This window comes from Mobula birostris, chromosome 16, assembly GCF_030028105.1.
Source record: "Mobula birostris isolate sMobBir1 chromosome 16, sMobBir1.hap1, whole genome shotgun sequence".
Taxonomy (NCBI): Eukaryota; Metazoa; Chordata; class Chondrichthyes; order Myliobatiformes; family Myliobatidae; genus Mobula; species Mobula birostris.
Window position 1 is genome coordinate 26,007,333 of NC_092385.1, and position 22,554 is coordinate 26,029,886.

Here is a 22,554-nt window from a genome sequence, read left to right on the forward strand (position 1 = left end):
GCTTTGAAACATCTCAGTACTACGTTAACGTTTTGAAAAAATGATGGTAGGCTCAAGTGTCATTTGATTTTTTTTTCATATGTACATGTTTTATTAATAAAGTTTCCACAGTAACTCAAAATGTCTCACTTTCTTAACTTTGGAAAGTGTGCTCTTTCTGCCATGAATTACAAGAAATGCATAAGTATAAAGAAATTCAATTTCTTTCTACTTAAGCATACTAGTGAAGTGAAGTAAAAACATTCTTTAAAGCCCAATTCTATCATAATTGATATTAAAAATGTTGGAAACTATACACAATTTATGAAAAGCAAAATGAAAACAAACATTCAAGTTTCATAAATCTTACTTTGGAAATATTCTATCTATATCATACAACAACTGGAGCAGAATACATAACTTAGAGCGTTAGAAAGTTTTTGACAAGAAAGGCCATTTGGCCTGACCAAGTTTGCCAAATTCCTATTCACATAGTGTGTTGAAACAACTATCGAGTTTAGATCTGAAAGTCTATAAGGCACTATGCTCACTACACAACTAGATAGTTTGTTCCGTGTGTCCACAGCTCACTTTGTAAATGATAGTCTGAAATCTCCACTTAACCAATCTGCACCTATGGCCCCATGTCCTTGATGATGGATTACTTTTAAAGTAGCAGCTAGCATCTACTTTACTTATACCCGTAATGATCTTGAATACCTCTATCGTGTCTCTTCTCATTCAATGTCTACTTAGGCTAAAAAGATTCAATTCTTTCAATCTTTTTTCATAGCCCATACCCTGCAGACCTGGAATGAACCTAGTTGTCCTTCTCTGGGTTCTCTCCAGTGCCTTCACATCCCTCACACAATATGCAGACCAAAATTGTACACAGTACTCAAGGTGTGGCCTCGTAAGTGCATTATACAGTTTAAGGAGAATGCCTCGACTTGAACTCCACTGAACGCATTATAAAGCCCAATATTCTATTAGTCTTCTTAATCGCTTCTGTGCATTGGCTAGATGTTGATAGTAATGAGTCTACCAGGTCACCCAACTCTTTCTCACACAGTGCATTTTCTAATTCCAGACCCCCCCGCCATTGTATACTTACATCCAATATTTCTAATTCCTATATGTAATACTTTACACTTACTTACACTAAATTTCATCTGCCATTTATCTGCCCACATCTGGATTTTGTTTAGATCTAGCTGCATTGATTCTGCTGCCTGAATGTTATTAGCCCATCCCTCTAATTTTGTACTGTCGGCAAACTTTACTGGTTTATTTGTTACGTGCTTATCCAAATTATTAATGTAAATCAAAAACAGCAGTGGCTCCAAACCCGATCCCTATGTTTCTATGTTTCTATGATCCCTGCGGAACCCCACTTTTAACATGCTCCAGGTGTGAAAATAATCCTCTCACCATAATTCATTGTTTTTTGTTTTTCAGCCAATTCTGCACCCATTCACTCTCGTTACCCTGAATCCCTACCTCCTGTAATTTGATTATTAACTTCTTGTGGGGTACCCTGTCAAAAGCCTTCCAAAAGTCCAAGACAATTATATCAACTGATCTATTGTTATCATAATTTTATTTGCCTCTTCATAGAACAGCATATTAGTAAAGCATGATTTCCCCTTTCTGAACCCATGCTGTCTTTCTGCTAACATGCTTGTTCTTATCAGCTGCTTTTCCACCTCATTCTTTATTATTGTTTCCATTATCTTGTGTGTGATACACATTAAGCTCACTGGTCTGTTGTTATCAGGGTCAGTGCGATCACCCTTCCTATATTTTGGGACAACGTCAGCCCATTACCAGTCCTTAGGGATTTCACTAGACTTCAATAACTTTTGAAAAATGCATGTTATGGGTTTGTATATATAATCACAGACCTCTTTAAGTATCCCTGGATTTATATTGTCTGGCCCTGGAGATGAATAAACTTTCAGCCTTTTCAGCTTTCTAAGTCACTTCAAACGACCTTATTTCTCTCCACACTTACTGATATACTGCTAGCACCTTTGCAGGTGAATACTTCACCAAAATATGAGTTAAGAGTATCCGTTACGTCCTTCTCTGCATAATTTAAAACACCACTATTATTAACACACTTAACTTCCTCCTTGTCTTTTCTTTTAGTACTAAAGTTAAAATCGCTTAGGGTCAATCTTAGCATTATCAGCAATCTCCTTCTCAACCTGCTGTTTGGCAATCTGAATTTCCCTCTTGGCTACAGCTCTCTTATTTTCATATGCCTTATGGTTAACATCATTACTATTTTTTTCTGTATTCCTTATATAGCTGTCTTTTCTTCAATAATTTTTGTGTATCTCTTTATTCATCCATGTAGTTGATCTTTTGTTTTTATTGCTTCTCCTGACCTTGGGTATGAACATTTCCTGCACTGCATGTATTACCTCTTTAAATCAACCCTTTGTTTCTCAACTGACCCTACGTCAAGTAAACACGAGGAGATCTGCAGATGCAGGAATTTCAAGCAACACACATAAAAGTTGCTGGTAAACGCAGCAACTGACGAAGGGTCTCGGCCCGAAACATCGACTGTACCTCTTCCTACGTCAAGCAGTTCTTTTCAGTTTACCTTCTGAAGTCTTTGCCACATCTGCACGAACTTTGCCTTTCTGAAATTCAATTTAATGGCTTTGGTTTTTACTGATATACTCTCCCAAAAAACCTTTGAGACAAACAATGTCATGATCACTTTTTCCTAAAGGCTCAACAGCTCCCGTACTGAAAATTCTACTCTGATTGTTACAGAACATCAAATCTAGATAGGCCTCCCCTCTTGTTGATGCATTTACATACTGGGTCAAAAAAACAATCATTCACTAACTCAGTGACTTCACTTTCCTGTAATCCATTAGTTACTGGGTTCTCCCACTTAATATTTGGGAAATTAAAGTCACCCGTAGCTATAACATCACCCTCTGAACTTGACCTTTTTTAATATTCTGTTCATTAAAATCACTGTCATCATTAGGGGGTTTATAACATACACCCAATGTTATTCTTTTATCCTGATAGCTTTCAATTCTCATCCAGATATCTTCACTAAGTCTCGATTCATCTCCTATCATAAGTCTCACATTTAAATTCTCTCTTACGTATATGGCTACTCCTCCACCTTTACAGTCTTGCCTATCTTTCCCAAGTATATCCTTTAATATAATATTCATAGCCATCCTTTGAGGTCTTGCCAGATTTTAGTTATTGCTATTATATTGTCTTTATATGAACTTGTGTATAATTCCAGCTTGTTTATTTTATTCTTAATACTTCTTGTACTTATACAGGCCATCCATAGTCTATTGCTGATGTTCTTCATCATCTTCCGACCTACTTTTATATTTTTGAAGCCTATAATCAGTTATATGTCTGAATATGTTCTTCTCCACTGAGGTGCTTAAACAGTTGAGCCTGGCCTTTTCCAAGTTTCCTGCCCCCCATCCCCAAGTTGAAACAGTCCTCAAGTAACTGAAGCATACGCCTGCCCAGTACATTAGTGTCCCTCCGGTTCAAATGCAACCTGTCCTGGCAGTACAGGCTCCACCAGCCCCAAAAGGTGTCCCAATGTCTCATGAACCTATGTCCCTCTAAACTACACCATGATGTGAGCCACGCGTTAAATCTTCTAATCTCCCCAGTTTTACCTGGATTGGCACGTGGCACATGGCAAAACTTCTGAGAAGACCACCTTGTCAGTTCTGTCCCGAAGCTTCCCACCTTTAAATTTGTCTTGCAGAACTGACAGCCTACCCTTGCCTATGTCATTTGTTCCAATACGGACAGTGACTACTGGATCTACCCCAGGTCTGGCCAGGAGCTTATCCACTCATCCAAGGAGGTCTCCTATTTGTCCTCCTGGTAAGCTACACACCAAAAAAAAGAAATAGATACTTTCACATCTTTGGATGAGCATAACTCAGTTTGGAGAATGCCTCTCCAAAAAGTTGGCATAATTTTGTGTCATATCTAATATTATTTGATACCACATTATGAATTGTAGCATGTGTGATGATGAGCACAAAGCAATGAAATGCCACTTTGCACTATGTAAGTTCTTTCATGAGAAAATTAACTCTGTTAATTCAAATAACTGGCTATCCCCTGGTATCTTAGTGAATGAAACAAGAAGAAACTGCCATACAACATTCAATACTTCCTAAAGAGAAGCTGCTTGCACTTTAAATGCTGCTGCCATTGGTGATGCGAGATGTTTGGAAAAGGAAAGGACAGGAGCAGAATTGTTTCTTCTTAAGAGGCGCATCTCCAAGACATACAGCAAAACATTGACTATGAATCTGTGACATTCTCCTGATCTGCAACACACTGAATCCTGCCATTTTAATGCGCATAGGTCAAGTAAGTTTCCCACACTCTTACATCATGTTATACAAAAGAACAAATGGAAGTGGCACTTTACGACAACAATAAAATGAACAAGACCGGGCAATAGAGTAGGACACAGAACATAGAATATAGAAATCTACAGCACATTACAGGCCCTTCGGCCCACAATGTTGTGCCGACCATGTAACCTACTCTAGAAACTGCCTAGAATTTCCCTACCGCATAGCCCTCTGTTTTCCTAAACTCCATGCACCTAAATAAGAGACTTTTAAAGGACCCTATTTTATCCACCTCCACCACTGCTGTTGGCAGTGCATTCCATGTACCCACCACTCTCTGTGTGAAAAACTTTCCACTGACATCCCCTTGGTACCTATTTCCAAGCACCTTAAAACTGCGCCCCTCATGTTAGCCATTTCAGTCTTGGGAAAAAGCTTCTGGCTGTCCACACAATCAATGCCTCTCATCATCTTATACACCTCTATCAGGTCACCTCTCATCCTCTGTCACTCCAGAAGAAAAGGCCAAGTTCACTCAACCTATTCTCGTAATATATGCCCTCCAATCCAGGCAACATCCTTGTAAATCTCTGAGAAGAATGGCTGAGTTTTCTCAGAAACTTCTTTGGACCAGCCATGTAAATGAAATGGTCATGTGAGGGAATATTCTCCATTTGACTGCAGGAGTACACCTACAATATTACTTAAGCTACTCATCACCATTCAATTCAAAGTACTCTCTGTGACTAGATCTTCATGCATCAGCTCTCAATGACAATTTTCTCATTACTAGTACATCCTGGTACAGACTGCAATACTGAAAAAGTACACGGCAGAAACTTGTCAAGGCTGTTTTACTTCCACTTCCCAAACCCGAGATCCCCATCATCAATTGCTGAAAGGCAGAAGATCCAATAGAATGGATGATTCCTCAAGCATTCCTTCAAATCACAGAGCTTCCTCACTTTGATATGTGCTGCTCTTCCTCTATTGCGTCAGTTCAAAACACCAGGGGCTTGCGACATGTTAAAACAATTGGACTATCTTCACCAGAGGTACTGCAGCAGTCTATAACTTCCACAGGTGAAGACAACCCACTGTGTTTTAGATACTTCCACTTCTTTGGGTGAGCATAACTTAATTTGGAGAACAAATTACAAAGGCCTCCCTAAAGTTTTGCATACATCTTTATGGTCTTGCTCTGTGTGGAAACAATGTCCATGGCAGTCGTTAAGATGTTATAGGTAAAGGTTTAGAGGGAATCTGTGGAGAAAAGTTTTAGCCAGTAGGTGGCTGGAATCTGGAACATACTGTCGGAATGGGCGTGGATGCAGATACGATATTTAAGAAGTAGCTAGATGTTGAATTGAATTGTCGTGGCACACAGGCCATGGACCAAGTGCTAATAAAGGAGAATTATAAAGCTGGGGCTTCAAAGTTGGCCTGGGTATGATGAGAGAAAGGCCTTGTTTCTCTGCTGTATGACTCTTAGATCCTCAGTAGCTTTGAGTATGTACAACCTTCATCCCATCAGATTTGCCCTAGTATATTTTAACTAAGAAGTTTCATTATAATTTAGTTAAATTTTCTAATATACACCCAAAGTTAATTTGAAAGTTATATGTACAGATATAGATTTTTGTTCTGAATTAAGACATATAACTTAAATGAGAGCTTACCCGAGCCATTCAGTATATGTTTTCTATTTTCATTGTTTGACTTGGATTGCAAAGAATATCCTTTCTGTAAAAAAAGTAAAAAAAAATGATGGAATTTAAATTTTTTCCTCTGACTGCTGATTTTAGGAAACAAATTAATTTATTGTTTCACAAGAAAGGTTTTGCACCTGAACCACTGTTTCATCTGTGGCATCTTCAGCACTTTTTCTTTTGTGAAAAGAATCTGTCAACATGCGTGAAAACCACCCCAAAGTTTAGTAGTGATGAAATGTGCTTACGATTTTCCAATGCACAATGGCTGTGGGCCAGATCACTTGCTGGAAATGTGAACTTGGGAGATGACTCTATGCATGTATGACTATAACAAGAAACATCTTTGGGGCTGTTTTCATCGCAGTTAACATTGTGACGGAGTCGGTAATATTTCCACTTTATCAGTGCTTTGTGATCATCAGTAAGAGGAGAAGTAGGAGTGAACAGCTGCAGCGTTTCCTCATGATCCGTCCTAATTATTAGAGTAGGTTTTGATGTGATGAAGAGCACTTATGTAAATCAGCACTAATGGTTTGCCTTGAAAGAAGGATTTCAGCCAAATATGCTGTATTTAAAAAAAAGCAAAAAATGCTATTTGGCAGATGTAAAGAATTCAAAGTTCAAAGCAAACTTAATATATGTACTTTGATAATAAATTTACTTGAAACTTTGAACTTTAAGATCAAGGTCCTCTGCCACTGATTAATGGTCTTAAATAAGATTTACTAAGAAGGCACCTGAGAATTACCAAAGAAAAATTCAGCTTTCATTCAGGAGCTTCTGTTAAGATCAAAACTCACGCTGTGAATTATCAAATGAAAAGAAAAAGCTATAATAAAAATTTAAAAAGATCATTAGTAATTAATTTGCTTACTGTTAATCACAACTTGAATGCATGAAAAGCAATTTCACATGTTCTGAAGAAAAAAGGTTTAATATCAGTACTTCCATATTATAAGGACTTCCCTGATGTGAAGTCTGCCTCTTGCCCTGGTAGGCCTGGGAACCTAATTTCATGTTCAGATTACTACGTTAAAAGACAAAAGTCAGTTTCAGAAACTGAAACACAGGTAGGAACTAACAACCAGGACCAATGATGGCTGGGTGCCATAGACCGCAGGGGAGAAGAGTCATTTGAAGAAGACTGCAAGACTATGAGACATAGGACTGGTTCTGTAATGGAAGCTTCAGGCAAAACAAACCCAGGCGTGGTGTAAACTTAAGACTTGAAGGTAGAAAGTAATGATGAGGATTTATTCGAAGAACATAACTGAGGAATAACAAATGACTCACAGCGTACTTACCCGAGCGTTAGTTCAGTCAGAACCCAAATTCAGAACTCAGCAAGGAATGCTAGTCATGACAAACTTTAAATAGAATATAGCATGGGAATGTCGTGCATATCAAGATCAAAACCCAGTAAACTAAAAACAGGATGCATGAGGAACCTGCATTCAAACAGAGAAGTGGCACGAAAAAGACCAGGAATACTTACTGACTTAACCAGTCACTTAACAACTAGTTAAATCAGATCAATGATGTTCAGGTGCTTCGGAGCTCTGAGGACCCATGCTCTCTGGTGCCCCATGTTGTTCTGAAGAGTTCATGACAGGCCGCCCCCCCACCCCCACTTCCTATGAGCGGCTCCTGTCAGCTCAGGGTGATCTGGGTATTTGCTATGATAGCCCATAATTAACTGAAGATTCAAAATGTTATGGGAGGGAACCCAGCATCTCTCCTCTGCGCCATAATTCTCCCATTCCCTGAGGTACTGTACATTACCATGAACAAAACGAGAGTCTAGCAGTCACTGAACTGTGTATACTTGTTGATCATCAACGAAACAAAGAGGAATAAGAGACTGGGAAATATGGCCCAGGAGACTAGAGAGTACAGGTTTAAGAAGAGAAACATGAAGGGCAGGATGAATACGCAGAGTTCGTGGTAATTGTAGATGGTGTGACATCAAAGTGATTCTCTGTAGAAGTTTAAAAGGACCGATGTATTTTGGAGCCAATTTCTGAGATTCCACCCGCATAGGTAGGTCTTGAGTGGAAAGCCAAACCCGCTGGCCCAGACAGAACAAAGGACCTGGTCGCCTTCAATGATTAGCCAGATGCTGCTGCTATTGGGAGTTGGCCATTAATATCGATCTGGCCATCGACTATGTTTGCCTGCACCTCTTACCCAACTTATTGGCTGCAGGTTCACCCACCTCGAGCTCTTGCTCCAGGAATAGAGGAAGACTGTAGCCGAACTGACATTCAAAGGGTGACATCACAAAAGAAGAATGTAAAAAAAATTATTATGTGTGAACTCTGCCTAAATAAAATGGTCATTCCATGTAGTTGAGCTCCCTGAAATAAAAAAAAACACCTTAGGGATCTTTCCCAATCCTGGATTACTTCCCTCTGTCATCCCATTGATTTGCAGATGGAACCCAGAGGATAAGCTAACAGTAGGTAGCCCCAATGAGCTGAGAAAAGGCCTTCCAATTTAGATGTGAATTGTGGACCACAGTTCAAGGCGATATCCCGGGGAAAGCCACTCCTCCAGAAGATAATTCGCAAACATAAGATTGGCCACCTCTGACACCGTGGGGAGTTTGAGAAGAGGGACAAAGTGGCATGCCTTTGAGAATCACACAATAGAAATATTCTCCCATCTAATAGGAGCTACCAGCCTTCAACGGGGGAGAATGGTCTCTAGTAGTTCTTGGGTGTATCAGCCTGTCTAGAGAGAGTGTCTGGTTTCTGATTCTTGGAATCTGGTCTGTAAGTTATAAAAATTATGTTGAAAAACAGGGAGTTCAGCCTCTTTGCATCCTGGATACAAGCCCAAGTTTTTACAATCAGTCCAAAACACAAAAGGATGTTTTATTGCCTCCAATCAATATCTCCATTCTTCAAATGACATCTGGACAACAAGCTAATGTCATGCCTGATGTGGCCGATGTCATAGTTCAGCTCGGCAGGAGATGAAGACACATGGGTGTAACTTCTGGTCAGGGATGGTTCATTGAGAGAGCATGGCTCCTACTCTGATGTCTGAGGGATCAGCCTCCACTACAAAAGGTAAGTTTGGATCGGGGGATCAAGTACAGGTGCTGTGTTAAATCTGTTCTTAAAGTTGCAGAAATCGGCTTCTGCCTCTGGAGTCCAACGGAAAGGCTCTGCAGACCTTTTAGTGAGGTTGGTAAGTGGAGCTGCAATAGAACTAAAGTTGCAAATGCAGCGATGATAGGAATTTGCAGACACAAAAAGGCATTGGAGCTGACTTGACATCATTCACAGCAAACTCGAGCTGGCATCTCGGAAACACAGGCTCGGCAACTCAGAACCTTTGGCTGCTCCCTCGAAACTTTTAGAAAGATAATTATTCCGGCAAAAGTTTGACTAACCTGAACAATGCTAGAAGACCAAATAATACACATATTAGGGAAAAGTAAACGCATGAAATCAAGGATTAGTGGGAATATCTGGTGAATGAATAAGGTGGAACTGAATTGTCTCCCCATACATACCAAACAGTAACTTGAGGGGAACAGAGTATAAGAAATTTGTCCAGGTCCCAATGACCTCTTATCTAATGCTGGAGCAGTAAGTGCTGGTCAAGACATAACTTAGGAATTTGAATCTTCTTGGCCAGTTCAAGATCTAAAAAATTCCCCGTTGAACCAGAGTCTACCAATGCCCCAAGGGATTGTTGATGTTCCCTCCCCACCCCCCAACAAGGCAATAGGGAAGGTAATACCACCCTGGAATTTTTCGAACCAGGTTACAGACTAGGGACCATCACAGTTCTCCTCTCTGGATGGTCCTGGAAGTTTCCCAACAACTTGGGACAAGTGACTCGAAAATGGCCAGCTTTACTGCAAAAAAGCAGCTCTTCTTCACACGTCTCTCTTGCTCGGCTGGTGAAAGCCAGGTTCTTCCCAGTTGCACGGGCTCTTCCAGGGAAGACTGGAAGGAGTCTCTGACTGTGGAACCGGAGAAGCCATAGCAGAATTTCGAGAGCCAGCTCTCTGGGAGAACTTAACACACCTCTCCCTCCTTCTCTCGGACATGTGATTATCAATTCTACTAGCCATATGCATAAACTCCACCAAATCCTCTATCAGGTCATTGGCCGCTAGAACATCCTTGAGTTGGTCATTTAATCCCCATTTAAACAGGGCAACCAAAGCCTCAATGTTCCACCCACTCTCTGCCACCAAGGTCCAGAACTCAGCTGAATAGTTAGCGACAGATCGAGTCCCCTGACGCAAATGAAGGAGTCTACTGGCTGTCTCTGGACCCCTGGCGGGTGGAAGAATACCTCCCTCATAGCTCTTAAAATTATACTGACATTAAAGCACACGGCAGAGTTCTTCTCCCATAGGACTGTAGCCCATGAAAGGGCTATGCCCGAAAGGAGAGGAACTAAAGCAAGCCAACTTACTCCTGCCCAAGGGGAACACCAGAGAACACTCAATTTAAGAAACCACGGCAAGACTTAAGGTCTCCATTGTACTGCTCCAGGGCTGGCAGGTTACTTGAACCCTTGTGATAAGCTCTGAGCAAACATAGCAGGATGCACAGGCAGACGCTCAGAGCCAGAGTCTACCCCTGAAGAATGCAAAAGTTCATGCTGTCCAATGCAGGTCAACACTATACATAATTGTTCCAACTCCACTGGGGCCAAGATGGCTGGGTCCTGCTGTAATGAGATCTTCAGGCAAACGGACCCAGGCTCAAAGGTAGAAAGTATCAAAGAGGATTTATTTGAAGAACATAACAGGAACAACAAATAACTCAGAGCATACTTATTCGAGAAGGCGAGAATACCCAGAAGGTTAGTTCACTTGGAAACCAACTTGAGGACTGAGTGATGAATGCTGGTCGTGACGAACTTATAGTGCTTATAGAAGGGAGCCCATGCATATCAAAATCAGAACTCAATAAACTAATAACAGAATGCATGAGGAACCAGCATTCAATTACTAGGTAGCACAGAAAACACAAGGAAAACTTCACGACTAAACCAGTCACTTAACTTTCTTGTTAAAGCAAATCAATGGTGCTCAGGTCTGTCAGAGTGCCGAGGCCTAGCACTCTCTGGCGCCCCACGCTGGTCTGAAGAGTTCATGACAGGTTCTGGTAACAGCTGGACAGTGCTGGATAAGTGGTCTGTGCCTTTGCCGGGGGTACTAAATTTACAACTGTTGGGTCATGGGCTCTTTACAGTGTAGGATGCTGCAGTGGAAGCTCTCAACCATCAGCGGACATAAGATGAGTCCTGATGAAGGGTCTCGGCCTGAAACGCCGACTGTTTATTCCCGTCCATAGATGCTGCCTGACCTGCTGAGCACCTCTGGCACATTGTGTGTATTGTTCTAGATCTCCAGCACCTGCAGTACCTCTTGTCTATGAGTCATTTGTGTCTTTCAATGCCAACATAATATCTGCAGTGTGAGATTTATTGCTTAGGCAAGGATGAAATTACATTTAGAAACTAATGCTTAACTGATGAAAAACTTATGTACTTTACATCAAATGAAATGTTCCACTGAATTTTTACCTACATTTCACAAAATAATAAAGAACAAAATCATATTTCCTTAAATTCTCAGCACCATCTACCAGCCTCTAGCTCATTGCTCCTGAGAGTTGTCTGTGTGTGATGGTTTCTCACTTGCTGCTCCCAAGGGAAAGCCCTGTGTTCGAATGGTCTCTCTCTCTCCCTCTCTCTCCATCAATACTGTTGGAGGATGATACCAAAGTTTTAGGTCTGTGATTTATGGATTGGACTGTAGACTCTTTTAGCTTTATGTCTTACGAAGGGTGATTGATAAATTCGTGGCCTAAGGTAGAAGGAGTCAATTTTAGAAAACCTAGCACATTTATTTTTCCAACATAGCCCCCTCCTACATTTACACACCTAGTCCAGTGGTTGTGGAGCATACGGATCCCTTCTTTGTAGAAATCGGTGTCTTGGACCTGGTCCACAGCAGGGGTGATTGATAAGTTCGTGGTCTAAGGTAGAAGGCAATCAGTTATTAACTTCAAACTTTCTGCATAATCACTCAGAGTTGAACTGCATGTGCATAACTCCTCCCCGCCTACCTTAGGCCACGAATTTATCAATCAGCCCTGCTGTGGACCACTTTCTGGAGGTCCAAGATGCTAACTTCTACAAAGAAGGGATCTATATGCTCCACGACCGCTGGACTAAGTGTGTAAATGTAGGAGGGGTGATGTTGATAAATAAATGTGCTAGGTTTTCTAAAATTGACTCCTTCTACCGTAGGCCACGAATGTATCAATCACCCCTTGTATATTCTCTGTTTTCGCTTGTTCTTTTTTGTTGCCAATTGTGCGTTTCATGTTTTTTTTGAGTGGGGGGAATTTGGGGTTTTGGGTTTGGTGCTCTTGTTGCTGTTTGAGTGATTTGTTTTTTGTGAGTGAGGGGGTTGATGTTCTTGTTGCCACTTGTGCGATTTTTTGCATGCAGGGAGGGGTTGATGTTCTTGTTGCTGTTTGCGTGATTTGTTTTTTTTGCATGGGGGGGGTTGATGTTTTTCTTTGAATGGCTCCATGGTTTTCTTTGTTTCGTGGCTGTCTGGAGAAGGTGAATCTCAGAGTTGCATACTGCATACATACTTTGATAATAAATGTACTTTGGAACCTTGAACCAATATTCCCTTTAATAATAGGTATACGGCTTCTGGAGACAACCAAGCAGAAGAAAGCCACAGCAGTCAGGTCTCTCACACTGCGACTGGTTCTGTGGATCATCTTACATTGATGACTCAGACTTGGACATTAAAGCAGTGGAAATTTTTCGTTCAAAGGTCAAAGTACATTTATTATCGAAGTACGAGGGGTGATTGATATGTTCGTGGCCTAAGGTAGAAGGAGTCAATTTTAGAAAACCTAGCACATTTAAAAAAAATATTTTGAAGTGAATAACTCACCTCCTTCTACCCTAGGCCACAAACTTATCAACCACCCCTGCTGTGGACACTTTCCGGAGGTCCAAGATCCGTATGCTCCATGACCACTGGACTAAGTGTGTAAATGTAGGAGGGGACTATGTTGAAAAATAAATGTGCTAGGTTTTCTAAGATTGACGCCTTCTACCTTAGGCCACAAACTTATCAATCACCCCTTGTATGTACATATTATTCAGCATTGAAATTCGTCTCCTTACAGGGAGCCACAAAACAAAGAAACTCACAAGAACCCATATACAGAAGAAGACTGACAAGCACCCAATGTTCAGAGAGAAAACAAACCTTGCAGATGATAGAAATAAACAAATAGCATTTAGAATGAAAGTGAGTTCTCAGACACGAAGCCTGGAGCAGCCAGAGCAGACTACAGCCTCACCCTCAGTTCAGCGCATAACAGAGCAGAGTAAACGTTGTGGAGAAGCAAGCAGAACTGGCCTGACCATTGCCTCTGGTCCCAACACCCAGCCCTTTTAAATCATCCATTCTTAATTGGAAACGCATTCATCACTATCTTTGAGATAGCACTGTGATTGCATCCATTTGATTTAACCTTAGAGTCCAGAGGATTTCACTGGAGGTGACTACTGCAGCATCAAGTACAATGGAACTGGATCAGTATGGTGGAAATATAAAATTGTAAAGGCGTGGGATTAGTAGAGGTGAGTCCTGCTTGAGAAGAACATTAGTAACTGAATATTACCTTGCTATTTGTATCTGTAATTTTTATAATTTATCCAGTTTTCATACAGCTTGCACTTCTTTGAGCTTGTCATATACCTTTAATTAATATGTATTTCTAGATTTCAAACTGAGGAGCATAAAAGAGGCAGGAGTTTCAGGGAGGAGGTTACGCTGCAGAGTTAGTCAAAAAGTTGGCTGTCTACTTGGGTTGTCATTTTAAGATTATCATAAGACCATAAGATATAGGAGCAGAATTAGGCTATTTGGCCCATTGTATCTGTTCTGCTATTTCAACATGGCTGATCCAATTTTCCTCTCAACCCCGACCTTCCCCAAACACCCCCCCCCACCCCCCGGTATCCCTTCATGCCCTGGCCAATCAAAAAGCTATCAAACTCTGCCTTAAATATACATAAACACTTGGCCTCCACAGCTGCCTGTGGCAAAGAATTCCACAGATTCACTATCCTCTGGCTAACATGCTCCCTGTGCCACATGCTCATGATGGCAGGAATAGGAGGGCAAGGCAAATGAATGCATGGCTGAACAATTGGTGAATGCTGGATGATTTCAGCTACTTGGATCACCATTGGGATCTCTTCTTTGAAAGAGGTTAGCTGAAGCTACTCAGGAAAGTTTAGACTATTCTGGTGGTGGTTGTGGTGGAGGGGTAGGTGGGGCTGTTGAGACCCAAATTGGTAATGTATTGCATTCAAATATGAAGCAAATATAGAGGTTAAAACAAGTGGAACAGCCCGGGTAAGGACAGGAACTTGGAATATCAGTTAAGCTAGGTGGCATTTACTCTAATGTAAGAAGACTCACAGGTAAGACAGATAAACAGAGCATGGATCAGCACATGTTTGAAGGATGGGGAAGAATGGCAGCTCAGTGTCTTGGGATACTATTGCTACTGGTGCGACAGAGGTAAAAGTTAAGGATTTGCACTATTGATTAGGGAGATTATTGTTCTAATATTTAGAGAAGATATCCTTGAGGGAGCATCCAGCAAGGTCACATGTGTAATAAAACAATGGGATTATAGCCTCCCTCATAGTCAGTGGGAATTAGTGAGGAATATCTATATAGAGATCACATGCAGGTGTAGGAATAATAGGGCTGTATGAGTAAGCCATTTTAGTTTCTCTAATATGCTAAATATTAATGATTTAGATGGGGACTGTCACATACTAATGGATAGATGGGGAAGAAGTTGTTATGTATGTTCAGAAAAGTTTTCTGAAGCAATATTTAGATGGCCCTGCCAGAAAGGGGGCTACACTTGAACTCCTCTCAGGAAATGAGGCTGTGACATCGGGGGGCGGGGGGGAGGGTGGTCTTTGAGGGCATTGGCCATAACTCTAACGGTTTCAAGATAGCTTTGAAAAAGACCGGAATGGTCCTCACTAAAGTGATAAATTGGGAGAAAGCTGATTTTGATGGCATCAACCAGAAGCTCTCAGAAGTAGTTTTGGAGAGGTTGTTTGCAGGTAAGGAAATGCTGGTAACCTCAAGCATTGAGGAGGGTTGTTCTTTCATACTGAAGACCTGAGACTTGTGGTGTGCTACAGGATCAGAGCTGGGTCTACTGTTGTTTGTCTATTATATTAATGATTTGAATGAGAATGTAAGTGTTATAGAGGCCGGCGTTGGTGGCGAATCCAAGAGCAAGACACAGACACTGAAGTACTAGGAACAGGACTAGGTGTGAAAGGAAAGCAAGGGAAGTGTGGAAGAAACGACGCTGGACAAGACACCGGCCCTGGACGAGACTAGGATACAGGGCCTGGACTAGGAAAGCGGGACCTGGACGAGGAACAAGGAACTTGGAACCTGGACAAGGACTCCGAGCCAGAGACTGGACAGGCACCCAGAACCTGGGTTTTGACTCGGGCTCGGACTCCGGATCTAGGCAAGGACAGACATGGTTGCAGGACTGGACATGTGTACAGGACTGGACGTGGAACTCCTGCACAGGAAGAGAACACAAAGCCTTGGCTTGGACTAGACAAGGTCCTTGGACGTGGCTTGGACTAGATGAGGTACTGCTGGGCTGGGCGAGGCACAAGGACAGGATAAGACCCCAAAGCCTTGACTTGGTCTTGGGAGACAGGAACGCAGAACACAGAGCCGGGACCCCTCCTTGGGAACAGGACGTAGGGCCAGGACTCATACACAGAATGCTGAACATGATGAGACACTTCTCAACACAAGGTAGCGGCAAACGGCTGGACCTACCTAGCAAAGGCGTGGACACAGGGACAGTTCCAAACAACAAAAGACAGTTCCTTATCTAGACACAGCAAGGCTCCGGTCTTGCTCCGGCAGTAGAACTTGACGGCAATACAGGCGAGGACACAAGTGAGGTTGCAGGCAAGTCTTCAGGCCAAGGCTTCAAGCAGAGGTTGCAGGAGGAAGGTGAAAGGAACAGTCCAGCAAATGAAGCTGAACCCAGGAGCTATTTATGTAGCCAGCCCAAAATGAGAATCGTGTGCCTCAATTAAGGCACCAACAGAACAAGGGTAAACCGGAAAACCTGGAATACAGATCGATGGACCGAACCGTGAACCGGAATGCGGATTTCACGGACTGGACCATGACAGTAAGTGGCACGAGGAATGTTTGCAGTTGGCATTAAAATTTGTGGTGTTGGATTAAAGTGTAAAGTTTTTATTTTTCTCGTAGTTTAACTTCATGGTTATATATATTTTCATATAATCACCCATATGTGTGTAATTGTGGTATATTTTTAAAGTGAAATTTCAGTAAATGCAGAATAGCTGATTCAACATTTTTCTATTAGTTTCTCAGCAGTCTGTGTCATGTCACTGAACTTGATTATTTTATAGGTTATTATTTTTATGGAATGTCTTGTTACCTGACAAGTTTGTAGAAAACAAACATGCAAACACGAGGAAATCTGCAGATGCTGGAATTTCAAGCAACACACATAAAAGTTACTGGTGAACGCAGCAGGCCAGGCAGCATCTCTAGGAAGAGGTACAGTCGACATTTCAGGCCGAGACCCTTTGTCAGGACCTCTTTGTTCTTGGTTTTACTTTCTTTGTTTTTTGTTTGTTCTTCATCGTCTCCCTTCCTTACAGTTGGTTACTGTTATTTTCTTTATTATGAACACCTAATAAAAAGGCCACAACCACCGAGTTTTATGCCTAATTCTTGACATCCAAAGAACCTCTGTATCAAAACATCTTCAGATCCATCAGTGGTGTCATGAAACACACGCAAGATACTGAAGGACAACAGTAGGTCTGGTGAAAATTGAAGAAGGCTGTCCAAGGATGTTGATCGACTGTGAAAATGGGCAAGATATTTAATGGGTGGAATTTAACTCAGAAACATGTGGTGTGATGCATTTTTGGAAGCTTAAACAAGGCAGAATGTTCACAATGTGTACTGGGGAATATTGTGAACAGAAAGAGCAAAAGAAACAAATACATAGCTCCCAAAAAATAACAATAGCAACACAGATGGAGAGGGTGCTAGAGGGGGCTATGACATCCTTGCATTCATTGGCTGTGGCTTTGAGTACAAGAGTAAGGATGTCCTCTTACATTGGTTAGGCCACATTTTGTATTATTCTATACAACCTGGCTGCGATACTATAGGAAAGTTACTGAATAGATTGATAAAGGTATTGCCTAGATGAGCTACTAGGGGATATTGGATAGGCTGGGTCTGTTTTCCCTGGAGCAAAGGTGGCTGAGAAGTAACACAATGGAAGTACAAGTAGAATAGGAGTAGGTAGCTGCAGTCTATGTTATGTTTCTATGATTCTGGCCAAATTCTTGGTTTATACCATGGACATCAATATTAAAAACTCAAGATGACTTGTGGAGGATGGATCTTCAACAGGCTTCTCTATCATAATTTCTCTAACTCATTGACAGAGCAGACCCACAAGAGATAATGGTATATTGGAATACATTTAGGAAGGAGTAGCCAGAGGAATCCATTGTCACTGGCTCCTAGGAAACCCTAGTGTACCAGATAGGAAACTACTAAATATTACCTGATATCCTTCTCTAGCAAGTGAATGAATACTTTTCCATGTTGAACAAAGCTTAGGAGAAGTACTAGGAGAACCAGGACCATCAAATAAATATTATCTTCAACATTCATCATCAAGAATCCAAACTATAATTCCTAAAAATATGGAAAATGTAGATGAAGTTTTTGTGTAAGGTACTGTAGAAAATTCCAGCAGATATGAAAATAGTTGTTGTCAAGTTTTGCTCAAATTAAGACCATAAGATATAGGAGCAGAATTAGACCATCTGGCCCATCATGTCATGGCTGATCCAATTCCCTCTCAACACCATTCTCCTGCCTTCTCCCTGTAACTTTACATGCACTGACTTATCAAGAATTGATCAACCTCCACCTTAAGTACACCCAATGACCAGGCCTTCGGAGCTGCCTGTGACAGTGACTCAACAGATTCACTACCCTCTGGCTGAAGAAATCCCTCCTTGTCTCTTTTTTAAATAGACACCCCTCTATTCTAAGTTTGTGCCTTTTGGTCCTAGAGTCCCCCACTATAGGAAACATCCTCTCCACATCCACTCTATCTAGGCCTTTCAACATTTTATAAGTTTCAATGAGATCACCCCTCATTTTTCTAAATTCCAGTGAATACAGGCCCAAAGCCATCAAACGCTCCTCATATGATAAGCCTTTCATTCCTGGAATCATTTTCACAAACTTCCTTGAAACCTCTCCAATGTCAGCACATCCTTTCTTAGATAAGAGGCCAAAAACTGCTCACAATACTCCAAGTTAGGCCTCACCAATGCCTTACAAAACCTCATCATTACATCCTTCCTTTTATATTCCAGGACTGTTGAAATGAATGTGAAAGTTGCATTTGCCTTCCCCACCACTGGCTCAACCTGCAAGTTAACCTTTAGGGAATCTTGCATGAGATTCCCAAGTCCGTTTGCACCTCAGACATATTAATTTTCTCCCATTTAGAAAACAGTTTACACCTTTTTTTCCTTCTACTAAAGTGCACGACCATACACTTCCTGACACTGTATTCTATCTGCCATTTCTCTGCCCATTCTCCTCACCTGTTTGCAGCCTCCCTGTTTCCTCAACACTACCTGTCCCTCCATCTATCTTCATATCGTCCACAAACTTGACCAAAAAGTCATCAATTCCATCATCCAAATAATTGACATACAATGTAAGACGTAGTGGTCTGAACACCAACCCCTGTGGAACACCATTAGTTACTGGCAGCTGATCAGAAAAAGTTCCCTTTCTTCCCACTCTTTGCCTCCTGCCAATCAGACAATGCTCTATCCATGCTACTATCTTTCCTGTAATACCATGGGTTCTTATCATGCTAATCAGCCTCATATATGGTGCCTCGTCAAAGGCCTTCTGAAAATCCAAGTACACAACACCCACCTGTCAATCCTGTTTGTTATTTCCTCAAAGAATTCTTACAGATTTTTTCAGGCTAAATTTTCCCTGAAAGAAACCATACTGACTTTGGCCTATTTTATCATCTGCCTCCAAGTATCCCGAAACAACATCCTTAACAATCAACTCCAGCATCTTCCGAACCAATAATGTCAGGCTAATTGGCCTATAACTTCGTTTCTTCTGCCCCTTCCCTTCTCAAAGTGTGGAGTCACATTTGCAATTTTCTAGTCTTCTGGAAACATTCCAGAACCCTGTGATCCTTGAAAGATCATTATTACATCATTTACAATCTCTTCAACAACTAGCACTTTTAGAAACCGGGGATATAGTCCATCAGGTCCAGATGACTTATCTACCTTCAGAACTTTCAGTTTCCCAAGCAACATATCCCCAGTAATAGCAATATCACTCACTTCTGCCTCTTGACATTCTTGAACTTCCAGCATACCACTAGTGAAGACTGATGTAAAATACTTATTCTGTTCGTCTGTCATTTCCTTGTCCCCCATTGCTACCTCTCCAATGTCATTTTCCAGCAATCCAATATCTATTCTCACCTTTCTTTTCCTCTTTATATATCTGAATAAAATTTTGATATAATTTTTGATATTATTGCCTAGCTTACCATCATATTTCATCTTTTCCCCCCCTATGGTTTTTTAGTTTCTTCTGTTAGTTTTTAAAAGCTTCCCAATCCTCTAACTTCCTACTAATTTTTAATTTATTATATGCCCTCTCTTTTGCTTTTATTTCACTTGTCAGCCATGTTTGTGTTGTCCTGCCTTTACAGTAGAATACTACTTCTTTTTTGTGATGTATCTATCCTGCACCTTCCCAATTGGTCCCAAGAGCATTGCTGCTCTGTCATCATCCCTGCTAGTGTTCCCTTCCAATCAACTTTGGCCAGCTTCACTCTGATGCCTCTGTAATTCCCCTTACTCCACTGTAAAACTGGCACATTTAACTTTCAAATTGCAGAGTTAATTCTATTGTATTATGATCTCTGCCTCCTAAAGGTTCCTTTACCTTAAGTTCCCTAATCAAATCCAGTTTGTTACATAACACCCAATCCAGAATAGCTGATCCTCCAGTGGGCTCAACCGTAAGCTGTCCTAAAATGTCATCTCATAGGCATTCTACAAATTCCCTCCCTTGGAATCCAAAATCAGCATCAATCTGATTTTCCCAATCTACCTACATATTGAAATCACTTATGACTATCATAGCATTGCCCTTTTGAACTGCATTTTCTATCTCCCGTTGTAATTTGCAGCCCCTTGGTTATTCTTTGGAGGCCAGTATATAACTCTCATCAGGGTCTTGCAGTTCTTTAACTCTACCCATAACGATTTTATATCTTCCAATCCAATGTCTAAGGACTTGATTTCATTTATTTACCGGCAGAGCCATGCCACCCCTCCTGCCTACCTGCCTGACCTTTTGATACAATATGCATCCTTGGATGTTAAGCTCCCAACTATAATCGTCTTTCTGTCACAACTCTGTGATGCCTACAAAGTCATACCTGCCAATCGGTAACTGTGGTACAAGATCATCTACCTTATTCGGTACACTGCATGCATTCAAATATAACACCTTTGGTCCTGTACTGTATCTGTCATCCTTTTTTCGGTTTTGTCACCCGTTACACTGCAACTCATCCCACTGACTACAATTTTGCCTGTCCTTCCTGATAGTTTCAATATACACTGCCTCTGCTTGTAAAGCTACTGCTCCATTCTCTGCTCTAATACTCAGTTTTACACCCCCTTGCCAGGTTAGTTTAAACTCTCCTCGACAGTTCTAGCAAATCTGCTCACAAGGATATTGGCCCCCCTTGGGTTCAAGTCTAATCCATCCCTTTTGTACAGGTCATATCTTCCCCAAAGAGATCCCAATGATCAAGAAATCTGAAAGCCTGCCCCTTGCTCAAGTTCCTCAGTCACGCATTCATCTGTCAAATCATCTTGTTTCTACCCTCACTGGTGCATGGCGCAGGCAGCAATCTGGAGATTACTACCCGGGAGGTCCTGCTTTTCAGCTTTGTACCCAGCTTTCTAAATTCTCTCTTCAGGACCTCCTCACTTCCCCTACTTATGTCATTAGAGCCAATATATACAAAGACTGCTTGCTGCTTGCCCTTCCCCTATTAATTTGGATATCACTTAAAGTACACCCTTTCACACACCAGTGCAAGCATGACAATTATCTTTTGTACAATTAACAATGTTTCTTGTTATATTTTTGTGGTAATCATCTGCAATTCTATTACCATAGCTGAAAATGGATGCAATTAACCAAAAGACCATAAGACATAGGAGCAGTATTAGGCCATTTGGTCCATCAAGTCTGCTCCACCAAATCAATCATGGCTGATCCTTTTTAACTACCTGCAAGCCACCTGATTATGAATTACAAATAATAAATGCTGGAAATGTTCACCAGAGCAAGCAGCATGTATGAGAGAGAAACAGAGAAAGCATTTCAGGTTGATAATATTTCAGATATTCACTAATTAATTTGGCTTTAAAAGTACTATATGGGAAAGATTGACGTAGTCAGTAATAAGTATTTATTTATTAATCTTATGAGAAGATTTTCATTCTGCTAAATAAAAAAATAGTAATTTTTCCAGGTTCCATTAAGGGTCGAGAACAGAAGAAGTTAGCAGAAGCAAACCTTGCTGATTTAGGATGTAGTCAGTTTTATGGGTAAAGCTGCTTTCCAACCAAAAAAATTAAAATCACTACATACAGCTTTTATTAGAAGCAATCTGTACTTGGTTTCTCAATCAAGTGCATAGTTTGGCTGACGGTAAGTGAATTATGCTGGAAAATTCAGAAGAAGCTTTATTTTCTGGCTCAGATTCAGAAGCTCGTGTCCCATTAGTAAATGCACTGTAAAAGAAAATACAGAGGTAACGACTGCAGAGAGGGGATATGATAGTGACTTATTGTGACCCCTGTGCTTTGCAACTGATGAAACAAAATACTTTAGTTACCTGTAATTTCAAGTGCTAAATTTACTGAATAAAATTATCTGATTAAGTTGTCCCACGAGTCCATGTTTACCATTTCAAACTGTCACAAATATTTTTGTGCTACTTATGTTAGTCTCAGGAAAATTTATCTATTTCTGGGAACATGAAAACAATAAGTTAGCCAATGCAAGTGCAGAGTTGAGAAAGATGTTCCCTCAGCTTTAAATAATTGCCGTGTAATTCATAGTGACTGTACAAAACAAAATAAATGAACAAAAGGGTTTTTGATTCATTTCATTTTTGCTATAGGAGGTTATTGTGTCAACTCCAAGGTTGCTAGGCAATACTTACTCAGACATGGTTTCCTTTCAGATG

At 41.0% G+C, this 22,554-nt stretch overlaps 1 protein-coding gene across 2 annotated transcripts in view; it reads right to left on the minus strand.

Annotated features, from left to right (window-relative positions):
* The window catches only part of LOC140211067 (protein FAM107B-like), a 154,974-nt gene that overhangs the window by 71,189 nt on the left and 61,231 nt on the right, over nt 1-22,554 (minus strand). Inside the window, exon 2 of one of the 2 annotated variants that reach the window (XM_072280476.1) lies at nt 6,041-6,104. The exons of the other annotated variant lie outside the window; for it this stretch is intronic. Coding sequence (XP_072136577.1) covers nt 6,041-6,104 — 64 coding nt within the window. The remainder of the gene's footprint in view (nt 1-6,040; nt 6,105-22,554) is intronic. 2 annotated transcript variants of the gene reach the window in all.